The sequence below is a fragment of the Corvus cornix genome, chromosome 14 (genome assembly GCF_000738735.6).
Source record: "Corvus cornix cornix isolate S_Up_H32 chromosome 14, ASM73873v5, whole genome shotgun sequence".
NCBI lineage: Eukaryota > Metazoa > Chordata > Aves > Passeriformes > Corvidae > Corvus > Corvus cornix.
The window spans coordinates 8,685,499-8,703,912 of record NC_046344.1 but is presented as its reverse complement, the minus strand read 5'-3'; the positions used below and the strand labels follow the sequence as shown (position 1 = coordinate 8,703,912).

The following is an 18,414-nucleotide window of genomic DNA, read 5'->3' as shown; positions in this document are numbered from 1 at the left end:
CGGGGCGGTCTCGGGGCGGTCCCGGGGCGGTGACCGGCCGAGAGCCGTGTCCCACCGGGTCTGTGCCCAGGCCGGTGGGGCCTCGCAGCTCCCGGCGGTGCCCAGGCCTGCAGCGGGGCCGGGCCGAGCCGCGGTCCCCGGCCGTGTGCCCGCCCCGCCCGGCCCCAGCGCGGCACTGCTGTCTCCCACCGCTGCCGGTGCCCATCGCCCCCGCCCCTCAGCTCCCGCTGCACCTCGGCACAGACCCCGGGAAAACGGGGCCGGGGGTGTTCCTTGTCCCTGTGTCCCTGGAACAGGCCCTGCCGTGACTCCAGAGAGGCTGGCACGGACGCTGAATGCTGGTGTAGATTCACTTTTTTTTTTTTTTTTTTTTTTTTTAATTCAAAAAGTAAAGGGGAAATGGCCCAGAAAGCAGCAGGAAAGGTGTGCACGGCAGAAGCACCGCGGCTGCGGTGCTCTCCAGCAGGCTCAGCTACAGGGAAAGGCTGTGACAGAAGCAACCAGTTCACACTCCTGCCAGGCACAAAAAGGAAGAAGGAGGTGGCAGATCCCGAGAAAAGGTGCCCTTATGGAGTACTGGCCAGCACTGCTGGCCCCCAGTCCCTCCTCCTCCATGGCTAAGGCAACATGGCAGTGTTTGAGCCAGCTGGACTTCAGCTCCTGCCCCAGAGCTCTGCTTCTGGAAAGCCAGTCACCTCTCCCACCTCACTGCAGGGCTGCACGCCCTGCATGAACACCAGTTTGTACCTCAGTCGGATAGGATCCTGGGAGAGAAAGGAAGAGAGAGGGACACACCATGATTATAAACTCCTGGACTCTTTCACCCCTCACAGCCTTGCTGCAGTGAGTCACCTCTGAAAGGAGAAACACCAGCCTTGCAGAAGCTCTGCACAGAAGGAAACCCTGGATCTTCCTAAGATAGACAAGAGCAACTGGGAGACCTGTGCAAGCCACCCATGGGCATGTTGGCAATCCAGGCCTGGCCAACCTTCTCAGAGACAGAGGGCTCCTTACACATTCTTGGGTCTCGTAATTATCCACCAATGCAACAGATCTGCCACCCATCACTTGTGCCTTGGGGGCCATCAGCTTGTGTTCCATCAGCTGCCAACATCGGCACAGTGAGTGCCTAGAGCTGTCTCTGTGGGCAGATGGTCCAGAACTGTGCAGGCCCCTGCAGCAATTGCCCACACAATCCTTCAGACTGTAGCTCTGGAAAGCTCTTTGAGCAGGAAAAACATCTTCCCAGCCCAGTTCAGACTGCCCTGTCTCTCCACTGCATCTCCCCATTATTAAGACCCTCCCCATATCTCATGCAAACACCCAGTGGGATTCCAAGTGCCCATCAGCAGCACCTTGTGTGGGTTGGCGAGCAGCAGCACCTGGGACACCACTGCAGGTGGGAGGAGAGGGTTGAAGGCTGGCAGCTCAGAACCTGAGGCTGGTTGTAACTTAATTTGCATGGTCTGAAAGAGAAAACAAAATAAATACTTTTTAGTCCATGCTGGGAAAGGGCTGGGAGCATTACTGAGCCACGGAGCTGGTTAAAGATGTATCAGCCAGACTCTATCATTCAGTGAAAAGCACAGCCTGCAACTAAAGGCAGATATTCCTGAACAGCCAATTCCATGCTACATATGCACAGGCAGCAAGAGCCCTACCCAAGAGGCTGAAGCAGCAGGTCTGGAGCCCTCTCTGGCTGCAGCAAGGCCATGGATACACTCTGTGAAACGGGCACTGATGCCACAGGCACCACTGTACAACAGGCTCTCCGTGCAGAGAAAGGGAGCCACACAGTGTCCCATGAGCAAGGCAAATACTCAATAAGAAATGGCGGACCTTCTCCTCAGGACATTTCTGAGCATCTCTGCTACTTTGTCACAGGCTTCTCACCTTTGGGACTGCAGCCTGGAACACTATGTCCTTAATGGGGTGAGCTGAGGTGCTCAGCATGGACAGAACCATCACCAGCACATCTGGCCGGCCGGGAGCCGGGTCTCTGGAGAAGTGGAGCATGGCCTTGAAACCATTCCTATCATACACAGTGAGTGGACAGATAGTGCCTGCCAGAGACAAAACAAGAATCAGAATCAAAGCCTGGATTCCTCTCCCATCTGAGGGCGAACAGGAAAGATGGGATAAGGAACAGCAGAAAGGAAAATGCAGACAAACTTTTACTTCCTTCAGCAAACTCACAAACCAAGTGGCACACAGCACCTGCCCCTGATTTACACCTGCCCCTAAGGCAGAGACAGGAATCTGAATGTCTGCATTTGGGATTTAGCAGCTCAGGTTTCACCAGTCATCGAGAGAAGTCAGGTGTGGATCCAACAGAGATGCAGTGGGAAAAGCAAAGTGCCTTTCTTAGCACACACAAGATTTGGCTCCTTATCATGCATGCCTGGCAAATTCTCACGCGAATCATCACCACCCAGCCCTTCCAAAATCTGCTGCTAAGTCCTTCACTTGAGACTGAAGGCAGATCAGGATGTCTTTGCACCTGCCCTCTTCCAGCAGCAGTAAGAGTCAAGGCTCTGTGGCCCTGGGCTGAGACCCCGGGGTGACACATACCCAGGAAATGCTCTGGGGAGGGGCTGCGGAGCTGGGCCATACAGTGTGAAACCGAAAAGCAGAGGTGGAATGAAGAGCTCTTCTTTAGGAAGTGGGGCAATTCCCATTCACAAGTGTCTTTTAGGTCCCTGTAGAACAACTGTTTGAAGCTTGACTGAAGGTGTGAAGGACAGATAGTTTAGAAGCACATTACAAAGATTAGTCAGGGCACGAAACTCCTGAGTAATAAGTAGAGAGGACAAGGACATTGCCATGCTATGACCCCTAGCACCTGCTCAAATTCTCAGGTACATCAAGCCTTTCACAGAACAGTCATTACTTGTCTCCAGCTGACCCACAAAGCTACTTTGGCTTGCTTGGAAGAGCTCTAGTAAGCCTCTAGTAAGGAGAGCTGGGGCACAGAATTGCACTTACTTGGTGTAACTGAGACTAAAGGCACAAAAAGGTTTTCTAGAGAAGCATCATAGGAAGCTGGATGCAAAGAGGCAGCAGGCTTCAGCTCATAGCCTGGACTGAGGAGTGGAGGATCTGCCACTGAGTTATTTGGAAGATCTGGAAAGGGCAATTTCATTGGTGATAAATCCCTGGAAAGAAAAGCATGCAGAAAGCTTGCATTAACTGGGGATTCTACAGGGAATATACTGTCTTCTGCTGTATTCCCAATCCCTCATCCCCTTTAGGTATAAAGAAACTACAGGCTTACATTCTGAGTTCTTGAGAAATTAAAAAACTCTTGTCATCTATGGAAGATCTTCCTGTTTCAAAACTCATTAAGGCAGATTTTGGTTCTGTTACTATAGTAAAACTTAGTTTTAGGGCTTTGGAAGTCTGCTGTCTCTACACACAGCTTCTCTGGAGCCCTAGTCAGGGAGAATAAAGTAAATTCCAGCTCAAAGACATTGCAAGAAGCTGGAAATTTTCAGTAAAATTTCTTTTATTATGGCAGACTGTATAAACATATCATAGTAGTCCACTGCTCTGAAGATCTGTGGAGATTGATTTGTGAACTGTTCCAAGCTTCCACTGAATGCCTAGAAACTACTTTGTCATAGTCTGGAGAAAGCTGAGGAAAGTACTTTTTGAGTTACAGGTTACTATAAAAAGGCCTGACTGTAAGGTTTTTGTTCTTTCAGCTCAACATCACCTTGTTACCAGCCAATGGGATTTGTCTCCCAAATTTCTGACCCTTGGAAAGTCCTGGTGTGCAATTACAAAGTGCAATTAACAGGTGCACAACTGCAGGAAAGAGCCAACGTGTGCACAGATCACTTGCCATCACTGACCAGGGGCAGCTGAAAGGTTTTCCTAAACCTCCCTGCTGTAAAAGAATTCCTCAGCCTCGAAATCTCTTATTAGGCAAAGTTTACTTACAAAGAGAATGTCTTGGTCTTGGATAATGGAGAGAGCTGTTCATCCAGGCTCCGGAACGCACTCTTCCCTGCACAGCTGTCTTCCCAACTCTCCTGTGGTCCCAGGGTATGAACAGCACTTACACCTTCCCTAAATCCATTGTGTACAGCAGGCTGGAAAATAAGGCCCTTCAGGTTCATGTTATACAATAATAGCAAAAATAAACCTATTCTGCTGGAAAGAACTTTGTTTATAATAACACTGCCTAAAGTAGTAATACATATAGAGTCATTTGGTTGCAAAGTGCACTTGAGAGATTAACTGAGAGCAAGAGGATTCCAGTTTCTCCTCAGAACAGAATGGGACACTAAAAAGGCTGCCAGGGAAAGCCAGACCAGGAATCATCTCTGATTTTCGTCTTTACACCTTATGGACTGCAAAGTATCTGAGCATCACTCACCTCTGCTAGGCCAAAATCAGGTGGTGGTTTCTGTATGACAGGGGAATTGCAGAGACCTAAGAAAGACACCAAAATGCCACAGATAATTTACAGAAAACAGGGCTTTTCCACAGGTTCTTCCTTTGCTGTCTAACAGCAGTTTGGCTATGGTCTAACACCACTAAAGATGCTGCATCCCTGAAAACTTACACCTGGAAGGCTCTACTTTCTCTTGGGACTGACACTGAAGTCAAAGTTCTCCTCTCTTTATTAAACACCACAAACCCCCCAGTAACAAGGGTGACACTGAACTGCACCTACAGACCTAAGGACTGTAACTCCTCCTCGAGCAGGCAGGTGGAGGTTGTGCTGCTGTGGCGGGAGGCCGAGGGTGTGTCTGCAAAGGGATCTGGGGGAGTCTGGGCCATGGCCTCCAGCTCAGAGAAGTCGATCAGGGTGTAGCTCTTCATGCGCCGTGGGGCTGCTCGGCACGCTTTGGGAACAGAGACAGAGTTAGCGAGGAGCCTCCAGAAAGGAATGGCACATCCATGGGTACAGGTGTGCCTGAAAGGTGAAAAAATTCAGGAATATTTTCTGTCAACTATATGCAAGAGAAAATGATGGTTATATAATATTTTTCCTGTGTTATAGGACTTTCTCCACGTTTATTCTCTGAAAAGCACTTCCCTCCCAAACCCCGCTCCCACCTGGCATGCGGGGCAGAGCTGCCGTGGGGTGCCGTGGGTGCTTCTCACCTGGTGCATGGGCAGAGCTGGCAGCTGAACCTACTCCATCCCCGTTCTCCTGGCTGGCCACAACCTGCCTGTACTGCCCCAGCGCCCGTGAGAGCTTGTCATTGGCTTGCAGGATCTCAGCTGGGAAACCAGAGAAGATACAAAATACTCATGTTCCAACAGGAAGGTCAGGACAGTTCCACAGTACTCCCCAAACTGCTCGTGAGGAAGGGACAGTGCAGCTCAGGAGCGAAGGCCAGCGGAGCAGGCTGCCCTCAGCTCTTCACTCGCCTTTCATTCCATTTTGCACACACGGCTGCTGATTTCAGGCCTCTCTCTCATTCATGAAGATCACTTTGAAATCTTATCCCATCTCTAAAGTATTCCTAATTTCTGCCATCTCTTCTGCAGTTTCTTGTTCTCCACAAGTTTTCCCAGTGTACTTGAGTCTATAACCCAGCACTCCCCAGCTGGAGAGCCATGGCACCCATGGGTATGAAAGGAAGGTGTGAGGTGCAGTTGAGGTCTCAGGGTTGCTATTTAAGATGTCTGTTCAGCAACCATTGCTTCAGTCAGGTTTTCAAGGCATATGGACAGGAATGAAATGCCAATTGTGGAATTCAAAGATTCTGCTCTTATCAAATTAACTCTACCCTAGCTGAAACCAGGATACCTTCCTTGGTATTACACTTAAAAATTGAAAATATACTTCCCTTTCTGTTTTTACAGAGAGGGAGAAGTTCAATATCTGGAAAGGCCTCAAAAGCCTTCAGTTCTCTGAACATCAGAACTCAAAAAAACTCAGAAAACCACCTCAGCTGGAAGAAATGGATTCACTGTTTAACTTCGGGCTCCAAGTGAAAATTAACAACTTCCTCAGAGATGAGCAAGAGGAGACCCAATGCCATTTCCCCTGGGTTTCATGGTGAGAGTGAAGAGCTTTGCCCACAGGGTACCAAATGCCCAAGCACTCCTCTCCCAGGGAAGGGAACCACGAGGACAGTATTGGCTCTTACCTAGAGCTTCCTCGTCAGCCACCGCCTCGCTGGCCAGGCGGAAGAGCAGCGGCCTGAGCTTCTCACAGCGCTGGAACAGAGCCTGGGGAGGAAATGTTTCACTGCTCAGGACATCCCAGGCAAACTCACACTTCTGTCTCTGCAATCACCTGCAAGTGAAGCTCCCTCTAGAAGAGGGATGAAAAAGAGCATTTATGCAGGAAAAAGAGCATTTACCTGTAGGGTCTCCTGGTCAGCTGGGGATAATTCATGTCTCCTGTAGTTCTCCAGTAACTCATCCATACGTTTGACATTCTCAGAAACCTCATTGATGGTGTTCACTCTTCGGGACACCTGAGCTGACTTTTCTTGTTCCTGTGATGAAAAACGAAAGAAAAGGAGATGATAACTTGGCTGACACAGCCAGTGCACGTGTTTGTCTGGAGCTCTCTGGGTCACACCTGGGGAGTTGCTTCCTATTGATACTGTATTGCAGGTAGAGAAGGCACAAAGCAGCACAGGTGAGAACGTGCCCCCAGCCGCCCCATCAGAGCACCCTGGCCGTGTGCTGTGGAATATGGAATTCATCTCACCACAGGCACGAGTGTGACTTCAAAATTTGAGCTGGTTGGTGGCTTCTGCCACACAGAACACACCCAAAATGACCACAGGGCTTTGTTGAACCAAATCTCCTACGTAAGCAGAGAAGTGGGATGCTCCTTCAGATGGAACATGCAAACAGACAGGCCAGATGTGCACACACACACTGCATGCAGGAAAGAGGCAGTTTTGTACAGAAGTGACTTTTTTCCACCTGGGAACTGAGTTTACTTTTGGAAATTTCCTACCACTACTGCAGTACTATTGCCAAGGTCTCATTGACATGGAAGTGTCCTGCTGTATGCACATTCACATATTCCCCTCTTCCTGGCAATGGCATATTTTAGGGAAACAAAACAAAATGATCCCATGCTGTAAATTCAGAATATTTTGGAAAGACTGAACATGGGCCCTCTTCTGGGGCTACAGTACAGAGAGTCTCCTGTCAAAGACTGAATGGCCAAGTTCCCTCCCACCCTCCCTGGCTGCAAAGAGGCTTCTCCCAGGAGTTCCCACCTCTTTAATCACGCTCTGGATCAGGCGGTTGGCTGCCTGCAGGTCCTCAGGGTGGCTGCTCTTCAGGAGCCTGGCCAGGAGCTGTCAGGGCAGGGATGGGACAGCAGTGAGCAGCAGCCTCTGGGCACAGTGCTGCAGGCACACATCACACATGAGAGACACCTGCTGCAGGAATGGTCCTATAATCCTGGAAATACGTCAGATCCTGTCCCATAATATAATCCAGGTTATATTGCTGCCTGCATACACTGGCTGTTCAGGATTAGGAACTCTGGCTCTGCAGAACTTCTCTAACACCTGGAGAAGCCCTCCCTTGGGGAGGTTTCACGGAAACTGACATTTTTCTGTAAAAAAGTTTCACTTTTTACTAAGCAAATATTTCTGACAAAGCCTCACAGAGTTCTCTAGCTGTTACACTGCAGGAAGGACCAGTATTACTCTAATATAGTCTGTCTGAAACAGCAGGAGCTCCCAAAATATTACTGATCCTCTTTTTTCATCAGTACAAAACAGGGCAGGGCATGAAGACTCTACGGTTTACCTTGGATTTCTCTTCATCTGTGTCAAAAATAGAATTCTGAGGTCTTGGAGAAGGGGGAGGTAAAATTTTGTCTTCTGGCAGTTTGGGATCTTCTTTTACAATCCCTGGAACAGGTAACAGTAGCTGTTCAATGATGCCCAAGCTGCAGAAACCTCGATGCTCAACAGGGCATGAGGTTTTGCACAGATTTCTGGATTAAAGTACCACTGAGGACTACTAAATATAATGGAATGAATGAAAAATCCATCCCAGGATCCCTCTGAACTCATCTCTCATAACCCTGGGAGAGTATTCCAGGGCAAAGATCACTTCTGAGTTTGTCCTGTACTTTTTCCCTGCACACAGTGTGAACAGAGGCCTCCAGACTGGTCTGGGCTGTGGCTCAGGAAGGCTGTTCTTTGGAAAATCCCTTTAAACAGTTCCATGCATCCTTCAGAACCCAACCAGCCTGGGAAGTATGGCCTTTGTCCCTTTTCCTTACAAACAGCATGTTATGAAAAAGCTGAGTCACAAGCTGATGGGGGCAGATATCTGTGGGGGAAACCACGGGCTTGGGAGGCGAAAAAGGAAACTGAAATAACAGAACTGAACCTTGTTTCTTCAGCATCTGATAAGCATCCTGGATTTTGACTTCCTGAGGAAACCAGACTGTCCAACTGAATATCACTTCTGTGACCCTTGACTTGACTTTTTCTGAAGACCAAATTCCATAGTACTGAAAACAAGACAGTAAAGAAAGAAAAAAAAGTTTAAACCCAAAGAATTGGTGCCAGATCTGGCACAGGGATCCAGCCCCAAGGAGTTTATGTGCAGAAACCAATGATAAAATGGATTCCTGTGAGTTTATTCACAGTGCTGTCAACTGTGTATCTTGGGGTTAGGAAACAGTTTAGAGCTGTGGCTATAAACTCAAGGAATGCTATGGAGTGTATGACAATCACACATGTTCTGTAACATCAAAATTAAACCTCTTCAAACCTCTCTGATCAGTTATTGAATCCAAAATCCAAAGCAGGTTGTTTTATTTCAGTGAAAACAGTTCTGTGCTTGACTTTAAACACTCCCCTTAACTGCTGCAATGCAATCACACCACTGGCCTCAGCTAGCCCCAGACACACAAAAACTGAACAAAACCAGAAACGAAAGTTATTGTCTCTTATCAGCATCTGGGTGTCTTCTCCAATTTCTCTCATTATTGCCTATGAGCACTCTTTTTATTACAAAAACACAAACCTCCCCAAGACCAGGCATGTCAAACTCATTAAATGATACTTGTCCTCTCAGAGCAGTAAACAGAATTGTCTTCAGTGATATATACTTTAAATTCTGTGGTTTCACTGAAATCCTGTTCCCAAGCCTGAGACTGAGACAAGGAGTTTTGTTCTTCAGTTGAGCATTTCTTTGAAATCAGTTTTTTGCAGCTCTGCCTTTGAGCTGATGCAATGGAAAATGAAACATGTACCAGTGGTAAATGTGTGCAGGATCCACCAGAAAGGGAAACTGATGGCTGCGATGCCAACAGGGTGTTTCAGGCAGGCCCAGGCCTACCCCAACGAAGAGGAGCATGGCCAGAAGATCCCACTGCCTCTGATAAAGCAGAGCTGCATTTCTTATCCTGAAATGCCCCATAGCCACCATCACCTACCTTTGGGGAAAGCACTTTAATCAGCTCGTTCAAAAACCTGAATTTTGCCATTTCACTGTGAAATCTGTCACCACAGTTGTTCACACAGGTCTCCAGCACCTGCAGAAAACAAAATGTTACCAACAAGAACTGAACACACAAGGCTTGGGGAGCTTTCAAAAACTTTGTCATTATAATACTAAATCTAAGAACCTTCTGGCACTGCACTCATGAATACAAGATACTGAGAAAGTCATGCAGCAAGAACATGTTTTATTCCTTCATCCAACCTTCCTAAGAAGCACAGTTAAGACCACCTGCTCTATTCTACTCATCACTAACAACTTTTGAGCTATTGCCTCTGTGGTGGGACACAGCTTACACAGCCAGAGCCGCAGACCAACGAAACACCACAGCAGAGCAATGTGGGGAGGCACAGAGGCAGCTACTCCCTCCACTGTGCTCTGGTTTCTGTATTCCTTGTGCAAGGGAAAGTTAAAAGGGAGAAGCATCCAAGAGAAAGAGAAAGACATCAACATCTAAGAGAAAAGGAAGAGAGAGCTATCCTGTCTGCTCTGCTGTTCTACCTGCCAGACTGTTTCCAAGTGACTGCTTTGTGTGCGCATCAAGTACTTACTGTGAGAGCATGGAGAGCTTCCCCCTCCTGAGGGGACTGGATTTTGTGTGCCAGCAGCCTCAGCGCAAACAACGGGCTGGGGAAGAGCAAAGCAAGTCACACCATGCACAAGTTCCCAGGAAAAATAAATGCTGCTGGCTTTGGTCTGCAGAGAAGAGCAACTTCTGGATTCACAACAGGACAGATACCCTTCCTTGGGCATGACGGCGGCCAGGGACACGTGCACACGCACAAGAGGGGAATTGGTGATCCCAGCACTGCCCCTCAGCCATGCCCAGGGGTTGTCCTTTGGGAAGGAGCAGCAGGGACAGGCTGGGGAATGTCCATGGGCAAGCACCACCAGACCTGGCTCTCTGCAGCTGCAGGAGCTTTGATAACAGCCAGGGTACCCCGTGCCAGCTCCTGGGCACGAGCTGGGTGCCAGACTATGAGCTCTGAGCTCAGTCTGCTCCAAACAGAGATGATCACTAAGGTTTGACAGGTCATTCACTTAATGAGTCCCTGCTACTTCCCACAGAGCCCAGACTGTCAGCTGGAAGGTGGGGAAGTCTCAGTAGAGATCCTCCACCCATCTGGAAGGAAAAGCTGAGGCTGAGCTCCCTCGGGGCTTTCCTGCAGAACCCCACAGCAGGAATCCTTGGCCAGATTCCTGAGGGGCTGCTGAGGGCATGGCCAGCAGGATCGGCTGCCCGGTGGGCTCCAGCAATCAATGTCAGAGCCCACTCCTAGGTATCACCCTCCATCACATTGGCAAATACCAATTTCCAACTCATTTCCACTCCCGGGAGCAGCAGAGCCCAGCGAGCCCCCTCAGCTCCCCACACCGTGGCCCCAGGCCCCATTCCCACAGAGCCGTGAGGGAAGCTCAGAGCCAGACACAGCCTGGACGAACACAAAGAGCTGTCTGTCTGCCTTACCCCTCCGTGTCAGCGTTCACCTGGTCGCAGAACCGCTGGATGCATTCCCAGTTTTCCTCAGAGGTACTCGGGTCAGTGGCCTCATCTTACAAAGGGAGAAAAATAAGAGAGGAAAAAGGAAAGCGCGGCCTCAGTGCGAGCGAGCACTCAGGGCAGGAAGCAGCTCAGATCTCTCTGGTGCCGCTGCTCCAGGGCTTTTGGCAGCAGAAAGGGGAGATCCAGGACGAGCAGGAAACAGCTGTTACTAAAATTTGCCTAAAAATATAGTCCCAAGCACACACTTAAAGTCAAGCACAGCCTGACAACAGCAGATGCTGCTTTTAGCATGAGAAACTTCAAAACCATTTACAGGCAGCTCTCCCGGGACCACACTGCAAAACTTGTTGTGCTGGAACACAGGCAGTTTACACTTTTGCACAGCTAAATTACGGGGGGAAAGTCTTTTTTTGGCTTTATCCACTCCCCAGCCTGTAACTCAGCCAGCTTTGGGGGCTGAGGATGGACAGGACAGATGGGGAAAGGGACAGATGCAGCGAGACAGCACCCACATCACCCTAACGGGGTTCCGTGATGCCGATGGGCTCTTCCCCACGGAGATGAAGCTGGTCCAGTGCCCACCCAGTTTGGAACAGGCACCGGAGCCAGCGGCCAAGCCAGCCCCGACCCCCAGAGCCCAGCCCCACTCACTGAGCCACCGCTCCAGCTGCCCCGTGCCAGCCATGGGCTCCGTCCGCTCCGCCCCAGCAGGAAGCGGCTCCACCGCCCCCGCGGGCAGCCCACGTGAGTTTTCGTGGCGTGGAAGTGTTCGCTGTGGGCGTGGGCTCAGCACAACACCCCGCCACCAGCCCTCCAGAGCTCCTCCCCTCACCGGCGCGCAGAGTATTGGTGAGAACGGAATCAAAGTCACCACATTAATTTAATAATTAAAAGGGCATCAGACAAAAGAGGAAAAAACATCCCAATCTCCTGATCAGGGATATTTTTAGCAGAACCACGTGCATGACACAGTACACAGGGAGGAGTCCCCCTCTCCGAGCAGCTCACGCAGCCTGGTAGGAGACCAGGGCAGCTAAGAGGGCAACAGCTATAATATATATCTGTTTATATATATATATATATATATATATATATATATATATATATATATACACCTGCCCATGGTATTTATTGGGGAACTGTGTTGTGTAGCTGTAGGTACCCTGCAAGGCCCTCTCCAAAAAGAATCTGATCTGCTGCTATCTGAAGTTCAGTTACTTTCTGTCCATATGGTGTGAATTTAAATGCTGATACATGTCTTTTTCTCCCACCCTGCAAACCAGGCTCCTTGCACGAGGTGACAGTAGGATGGCGTTGAATCTGGATTTGGTTCCTCTCCCAGACGAAGTGGCTTGTGCTTAGTGCAGGGTCATACAGGCATGGGAACAGCACAGACACCTGCCTGGCCTAAAGCCCAGCTCATCTGATCAGAGATGATCACACAGGTGCTGCCTGCACCCTCCGAGTGCACACCTGGCAGCATCACCAATGTCCCGTATCAACTGGACAGTGCTCTGTGTATCCGGCCGCACACTTCCTCAGCTCCCAAAGTCACCATCATCTCGGCAACGCTCGGGCCGTGCTGCAAACACAGAGGGAGTCACTGAACACATGGAACTGAAACTTCCCGGCACGTGTTTGTGCATCATGGTGACTGAATCCATGGAGCAATTTGCTCTTGGATCGCTGCCAGACTGAGGGGGGGGTCATTAGCAGCTCAAACAAAGGCTTGGAGTTTCTCCTCCTGAAGGCAAATGCCAGCCCTGGTCAGATGGACCTGAAGGATTAGCACCAGAGCTGAGCCAGGATTAGGCTTTGGAGAACTTTTGTAAAACTTGGGTTTGAGCTCTGTGAAAGCCGATTGCACATAATCTCAGAATTGTTCTTTTTACCTGCCGCCCGCTGAGCACCAAGCGGAGGAGCTGCATCATGCTGCTGTACTTGGTCTCTCTGGTTTGCTTCTGGAGACTTCTCAGGTCTTTGTTCAACTCCTCCACAGTCAAGGCAGCTGCCTGCCTTGTCATGAGCCTTTAGGAAAGAAGGTGTCCTTACAGTCTGGGGACATGAAAACCACAGGATTCCTAACTCTCACGCCTGCCCTGTACCCGGGGTGCTCCCTCTGCTCACAAGAAGCAGAGCTCATTCAAAGGACCAAGTTTAAACCACAGAATTATGCCACAGATGTGGAAATCCATAGAAAAAGCAGTAATTCTGACTGGTTTTTAAAGAACACAATTTTCAGAGATGAGAAGCCATTGCTGCCACTACTCAGCTCAGACAGCAGCACACTTACCCTAAAACTAGTTTTCCTATTTCATCTACTTCTGCAGAAATTGTTTGTAGCTGCTGCCGGGACACCGAGGGCCTGACCCACAGGTAAGAGTAATCACTCGACACCAGATTCTTCAGGAGGCTTATGTGACCCTAGGGAAAGAAAGCAAAGCTGGCAGGGCAGAGGGCTGTGCTGTGGAGGAAGCAATTCCATCCAGCCTGGGCTTCACAGCAGTGTTCACACCTTCACAGCAGTGCCCTCGTGCTGACAGCAAGGTAGCTCGGTTTTCCACCCCCAGAGCCCCCCGGAGTGAGTGGGGACACAGAGGCAGCTCAGAGAGCATTGGCTGTCCCTGAGGTGCTGAGCAACATGTGGCTGACTCGGAGCTAGCTGGGGAAGTGGCCACTTTTCAGCATGCAGTGGGAAACCACACGAGTCACCATCCTGTTGCCATGTGCAGCCTTCACACTGGGACAGCTGGGTCCCTTCCTGCCCGTACAGAGGGCTTTATCCTTCACAAGGAATCTCCCAGATACTCCAGCAGCATCCCCGGAGCAGACTGGGAACAGCTGGAGTCACCTTCCCCCTGCGAGCACTCAGCCCCTTCACCAAAACCCAGGCTCCTGACACAAACCCCACTGGTGTCTCCAGGAGCTTCATCCCTCTTGGCAGAGGCTGCTTGGACTTTGCTTCCAAGGCCCAGAGCAGCAGCAAAGCAGAAGCACCTTATGCTGTCCTGTCAGCAAAGGGGAGAGATGAGTGGGAGAGGCCAGGAGAGGCCTCTGCTGGCATGAGGGACCTGCACGCTGTCATGAGGGACATGGGGGCTGGAGCTTCCTTCCCAAGTCAGCTACTCCCTGGGCTACAGGACAAGGGCTCTTTGGAGGTTGTCAGCTCATCTAGACAAAGCCACAGCTGATCTTATCCAGTACTACCCCCCATTCAGTTCTGAGTGGGAAGCAGAAGGGTCTTTCAAAAACATCCTGCAATTCCATGATCACTTCCACGGCAGGGACACATCATCCCTCTGCTGAGGGAGTTCTGTGCTGGCTCGGCAAAGTAGGGATGAGTTTAAGACTGCAAAGACCACCAGGACATTCACCAGGCCCCTTCCCACAGCTCAGCCGCCTGTATCAGGGGATTTTGGCAGCTGGCTGGCACACAGCCACCAGAGCTGGCCGTGACAGCTGTGTGCAGGTTGTGCCACAGCAGAGCTCCTATCACAGCCCAGGGCTCAGCTGAGTCTTCATCCAGGAATCTCCACAACACCTCAGCTCCCAGAATGGTAGCACAGTGCTCTGTCACTACTCATACTTTTCTCAGCAGGAGGACTCGCTCCACATATTCATCTTCCAGAACATCTGGATCCACTTGCTGATCCCCATAGACGAGCTCCACCAGCCCCTGCAGCTCCCTAACGAGCCTTTGGCGCAGCCCTTGGTTCTCAATGTGACGGGTGAGGTGAACCCTGTAACAGAGAAAAGACCTGCTTTTGGATTGCTTTGGGTTATGTTGGATCTTATCACCCCAACCACATTTCACAGAAAGCACAGAATATTCTGAGTTGGAAGAGACCCACAAGGATCATCAAGTCCAACTTTTAAGTGCATGGCACATGTGGGGACTGAACCCATGACCTTGGCTTTATTAGCACCATGCTCTGACCAACTGAGCTAAAACTCAGTTAGAAGTGCTAGAAAAGCAACACTAAACCACGGTCAGACACTCTACAAAGAAGCATTTAGCTCTGGTGCCCCACAGTGAACTGATGGTGAGACCACTCTAAGCAGCACATTGTCCTAGCAGCACGAGTGTACTTGCAGAGGAACTTTTCAGAAGCATTAGCTCTTTTTAGATGTTATTTTCTTATGTTATAAAACTAAGATTTTAGATCCTCCCAGCTACATCCACCCTCTGCCTAGATTTCCAATGTTGCCAGCCGCAGTGCACAGGATAGGAGGCAGGAACGGTGTGAGAAGAAACTTATGTTTCTTCTTAGCACAGCCCAAAAGCTGCTGCACCAGAACCATGCTTGATCCAGCAAACAAAACCTCCAGGCAAAGCCAAGTGCTAGGAATAAATTCTCACTGATGTGGTACTTACTACATTTTAAAGCTACCACTAATATTTTACCTGTTGAATTCTGGGAGAGCTTCCAGGTCCAGAAGAGCAGAATGGGTTGTAATTCTGCCTACTTCAAACTGGGAGATCAGCTCCTCCAAAGTCCTCCCCATCTTCTTCTCTGCAACACAACCCAAACAGAATCAGAGGGGTGTGTGCTCCCACACAGAACAACCACCACTCTCCTCACCACAGGCCTCGGGCACGGGGCCAGGCCAGCAGCACACTGAGGAAACGTGACACAAGACAGCCACCTGTGCAGTACCAGTAGCAGCAGGGACATCCTCCAGCAGGCAGGAGGGAACTGTCAGCAGGCACACACGGGATGCTGCCCTCTCCCCAGGAGCCTGCTCTACTCTCAAGGCACCAGGAACTGGGACATTCCGCTTGGCTTCATCACCTTCCTCAGCGGAACACCTCCACCTCAGTCAGCCAGAGAGAAGTAACACTCAGCTAAGAGGCTTCGCTGCCCAAGGAAGATTTCATTCCCAAGCAGAGCTCTCTGAACACAAGTTAATTTGTGATCCCCACACAGCAAGAACCACAAAAGGAGACATTGACTCAATTCCTCATGGTCTGTCAGGTTAAAGGAGAAGTGGCACAGGTGTCAGACAACACTGCAATTATTAACCACAGAATGCAGTTTTCCCAAGAGTTCACAGTTGCTCAACCTTGAAGTGAGGGTTTTCCCAAGGGGGAACCCATTAAGCATCAGACTCAATTTTAATGGCTGAACAGCAGCAGAAAGATTTCCACCATTCCAGCTCCTTTCACAGGAGCTTTGCAGAAGCCCTGGTGGCACCCCAGTGACTGACTGGTTACCTTACACCCATTTCCTGACCCCTTCAAACACTGACAAAGTTCTCAGCTATTAAAATAAAACCAGCCCATGCCACAAAGTCAGCATGAAGTGACCTGGCAGGCAGGAGCTTGTGGTGTTACCTGTGAACCCTGAGCCGCAGTTGGTGACAATGTCCACCAGTGCCTCTGGCAGGAAGCCGTCCCGAGCAAAGTGCTCCAGGAAGATGTCCCCCTGCCTCTTGGACAGCTTCCCACCATCCTTGTTCAGCAGCAGTGGGAGGTGGCCAAACTGAGGGGGCTCCCAGCCAAAGGCTTTGTAGAGGAGCAGGTGCTTGGAAGTTGAAGTCAGCCACTCAGTCCCGCGCAGGACATGGGTGATGCCCATGTAGTGGTCATCTACCACATTTGCCAGGTGGTACGTGGGGAAGCCATCCCCCTTGAGAATCACGGGGTCACCTTCCACCTCAGCCACCTCATGCTTGTTCCAGCCATAGACCAGGTCCTGGAAGGGTTCCACCCCCTTCTCCAGCCGGAAGCGGATGACGCAGTCAAGGCCCTGTGACAGCTTCTGGGCCACTTCCGTGGGTGTCAGGTGCCGACACCGGTTGTCATATCTTTGGCAGATGAGAACAAAGGTTTCCACTCAACACAGGCCAACACCATCAGCCATTTTTACATTCCCAAAACTCTAAGCAGATGCCTGAATTTTAACTGTAACCCGCCCACTACACATCCAGTCAAACACCTCATCTCTGGAGGGTGACACATGGCTTCTCTCTCTACGGGCAGCGAGGCACAATCCCATTGCAAAGTGGCTTTTTGCAAGTGCGCAGCCCTGAGAGACCCGCGTGGGACAGGGACAGGGACTCATACCGTGGGGTCTGCTGGCTGCGCAGAGCCTCCCTCCGGAGCAGCTGCAGGCGCTGTGGGGTGCAGAAGCAGCGATAGGCAGCCCCACTGTCCAGCAGCGCCGCGCTGGCCCTGCGGTACAGCTCCAGCCTCAGCGACTGCACGTAGGGCCCAGCGGGGCCGCCGCGGCCGGGGCTCTCATCCGGGGGAATACCTGGAACACCGGCACAGCAGGACTTGAACAGCTGGGCTGTCAAAACAGCTCATACAAAGGCAGAGCCAAACCCACCCTCAAACTGAGTACTGTTAGAAAGATAAGGTTTCAGTAGGTGAAAAATGAAAGATGTTTCTAAATACCTGCCCAGTCCAACATATCTTCTATTCCTTCTGCAGCTCCGGGCACCACCCGATTCTGATCTGTATCCTCCACTCTTAAAATAAAGGTCCCTTGGTATTTTTTGGCAAATATGTAATTGTACAAAGCAGTCCTAAGGCCACCCAAATGCAGAAAACCTGTAGTCGTGGGGAAATCAAAGGAGACTGTCACACTGAAGACCCAGAGAAGAGTTCTAAATATGAGCTGGAAGGGCGATGGATGCTGCCTACGATAGTAGCGTTACCGAGGCGGGAGGTGACCGCACGAACACAGCTGCGGGGGCACAGGCTATGAAAATAACTTATGGATGACTGCTCCCACGAACAGATTCCCTGAAATGACCGGGAAATCCGTTATAAGCTGGCACATGCCAGGAACAGCACTGCCACGGTCGACTAACAGTGACCCCGCACAACCAGGAGGGCACCGGGACACGCTGGCAGGGCGAGCTCAGGAGCTCCGGCAGGAGCATCAACCCCTTAGCTCTCCAGGAAGCCAACACCCACCTTCCCCACACCCGCCCCTCGAGAGCCCGAATAGATGTTTTCCAACCCAAAGCCCCGCCCCCGCCGCAGCGGAGCCCCGGGGGACGGGCAGGGGCGGGGCTGCCGAGGGGCTGGTTACCTGTGGGGCTGGGGCCGAACCGGACCCGCGGCCCCCGCCCGGACCCGGATCCGGATCCGGATCCGGACCCGGACCCGGACCCGGACCCGGACCCGGACCCGGACCCGGACCCGGACCCGGACCCGGACCCCGATCCCGCCGCGCAGCGCAGCGCGCGCAGAGCTCGCGCCATCCCGCCACGCGCCCACGTGGCCGCGGCGCCGCTTCCGCCCGGCCACGGCAGCCAATCCTTGCGCGCATCGCGGCTGGGGGCGGGGCGTCCCTTAAAGGCGCCTCCACCCGCTTCCTCCGGTCGCGCGAGGGGACCGCGACCGCCGCCACAGGCCCGGCAGCGCGGGGGGGTTCCGGTGCTCGGGGAGCTGAACGGAGGGTCCGGCGCCCCTCCCGGCGCAGCGCGGCCGGTGCTGCGGG

The 18,414-nt window shown here is 51.3% G+C and overlaps 2 protein-coding genes across 3 annotated transcripts; both read right to left on the bottom strand.

Annotated features, from left to right (window-relative positions):
• Nucleotides 1–351: 351 nt before the first annotated feature.
• Nucleotides 352–11,712, bottom strand: GGA2 (golgi associated, gamma adaptin ear containing, ARF binding protein 2). The gene is made up of 17 exons (XM_010392614.3): nt 11,612–11,712; nt 10,925–11,009; nt 10,008–10,083; nt 9,392–9,490; nt 8,338–8,461; nt 7,747–7,850; nt 7,206–7,286; nt 6,327–6,464; nt 6,111–6,192; nt 5,116–5,235; nt 4,686–4,853; nt 4,382–4,437; nt 3,943–4,094; nt 2,986–3,155; nt 1,894–2,063; nt 1,356–1,466; nt 352–764 (listed from the first exon to the last, which is right to left on the bottom strand). Exons 1-17 carry the CDS (start codon nt 11,643–11,645, stop codon nt 654–656), a joined length of 1,881 nt encoding a protein of 626 aa, XP_010390916.2. The 5' UTR covers nt 11,646–11,712; the 3' UTR covers nt 352–653.
• Nucleotides 11,713–11,821: 109 nt separating this feature from the next.
• Nucleotides 11,822–18,414, bottom strand: EARS2 (glutamyl-tRNA synthetase 2, mitochondrial). 2 transcript variants are annotated; one of them, XM_039560302.1, is made up of 10 exons: nt 18,004–18,414; nt 17,624–17,711; nt 17,361–17,516; nt 17,028–17,217; nt 16,296–16,768; nt 15,366–15,474; nt 14,547–14,700; nt 13,254–13,384; nt 12,853–12,988; nt 11,822–12,542 (listed from the first exon to the last, which is right to left on the bottom strand). In XM_039560302.1, exons 1-10 carry the CDS (start codon nt 18,241–18,243, stop codon nt 12,459–12,461), a joined length of 1,761 nt encoding a protein of 586 aa, XP_039416236.1. In that variant the 5' UTR covers nt 18,244–18,414; the 3' UTR covers nt 11,822–12,458. The 2 variants fall into 2 exon arrangements, with proteins under 2 accessions (XP_039416236.1, XP_039416237.1); XM_039560303.1 differs by lacking the exon at nt 17,624–17,711 and having other exon boundaries at nt 18,004–18,190.

What these genes read in the sequence shown, in the direction of transcription:
- GGA2 (XM_010392614.3), bottom strand. Translation starts at nt 11,645, where the DNA reads ATGGCTGGCACGGGGCAGCTGGAGCGGTGGCTCA. An exon ending in AAGCTCTCCATGCTCTCACA is followed by an intron (nt 9,491 to 10,007) that starts GTAAGTACTTGA and finishes TGTTTTCTGCAG; the next exon opens with GTGCTGGAGACCTGTGTGAA. An exon ending in CTGACCAGGAGACCCTACAG is followed by an intron (nt 6,193 to 6,326) that starts GTAAATGCTCTT and finishes TTTCCTCCCCAG; the next exon opens with GCTCTGTTCCAGCGCTGTGA.
- EARS2 (XM_039560302.1), bottom strand. Translation starts at nt 18,243, where the DNA reads ATGCGCGCAAGGATTGGCTGCCGTGGCCGGGCGGAAGCGGCGCCGCGG. An exon ending in CTGCGGCTCAGGGTTCACAG is followed by an intron (nt 15,475 to 16,295) that starts GTAACACCACAA and finishes GTTGTGTTGCAG; the next exon opens with AGAAGAAGATGGGGAGGACT. An exon ending in ATAGGAAAACTAGTTTTAGG is followed by an intron (nt 12,989 to 13,253) that starts GTAAGTGTGCTG and finishes TCTTTCCTAAAG; the next exon opens with GCTCATGACAAGGCAGGCAG.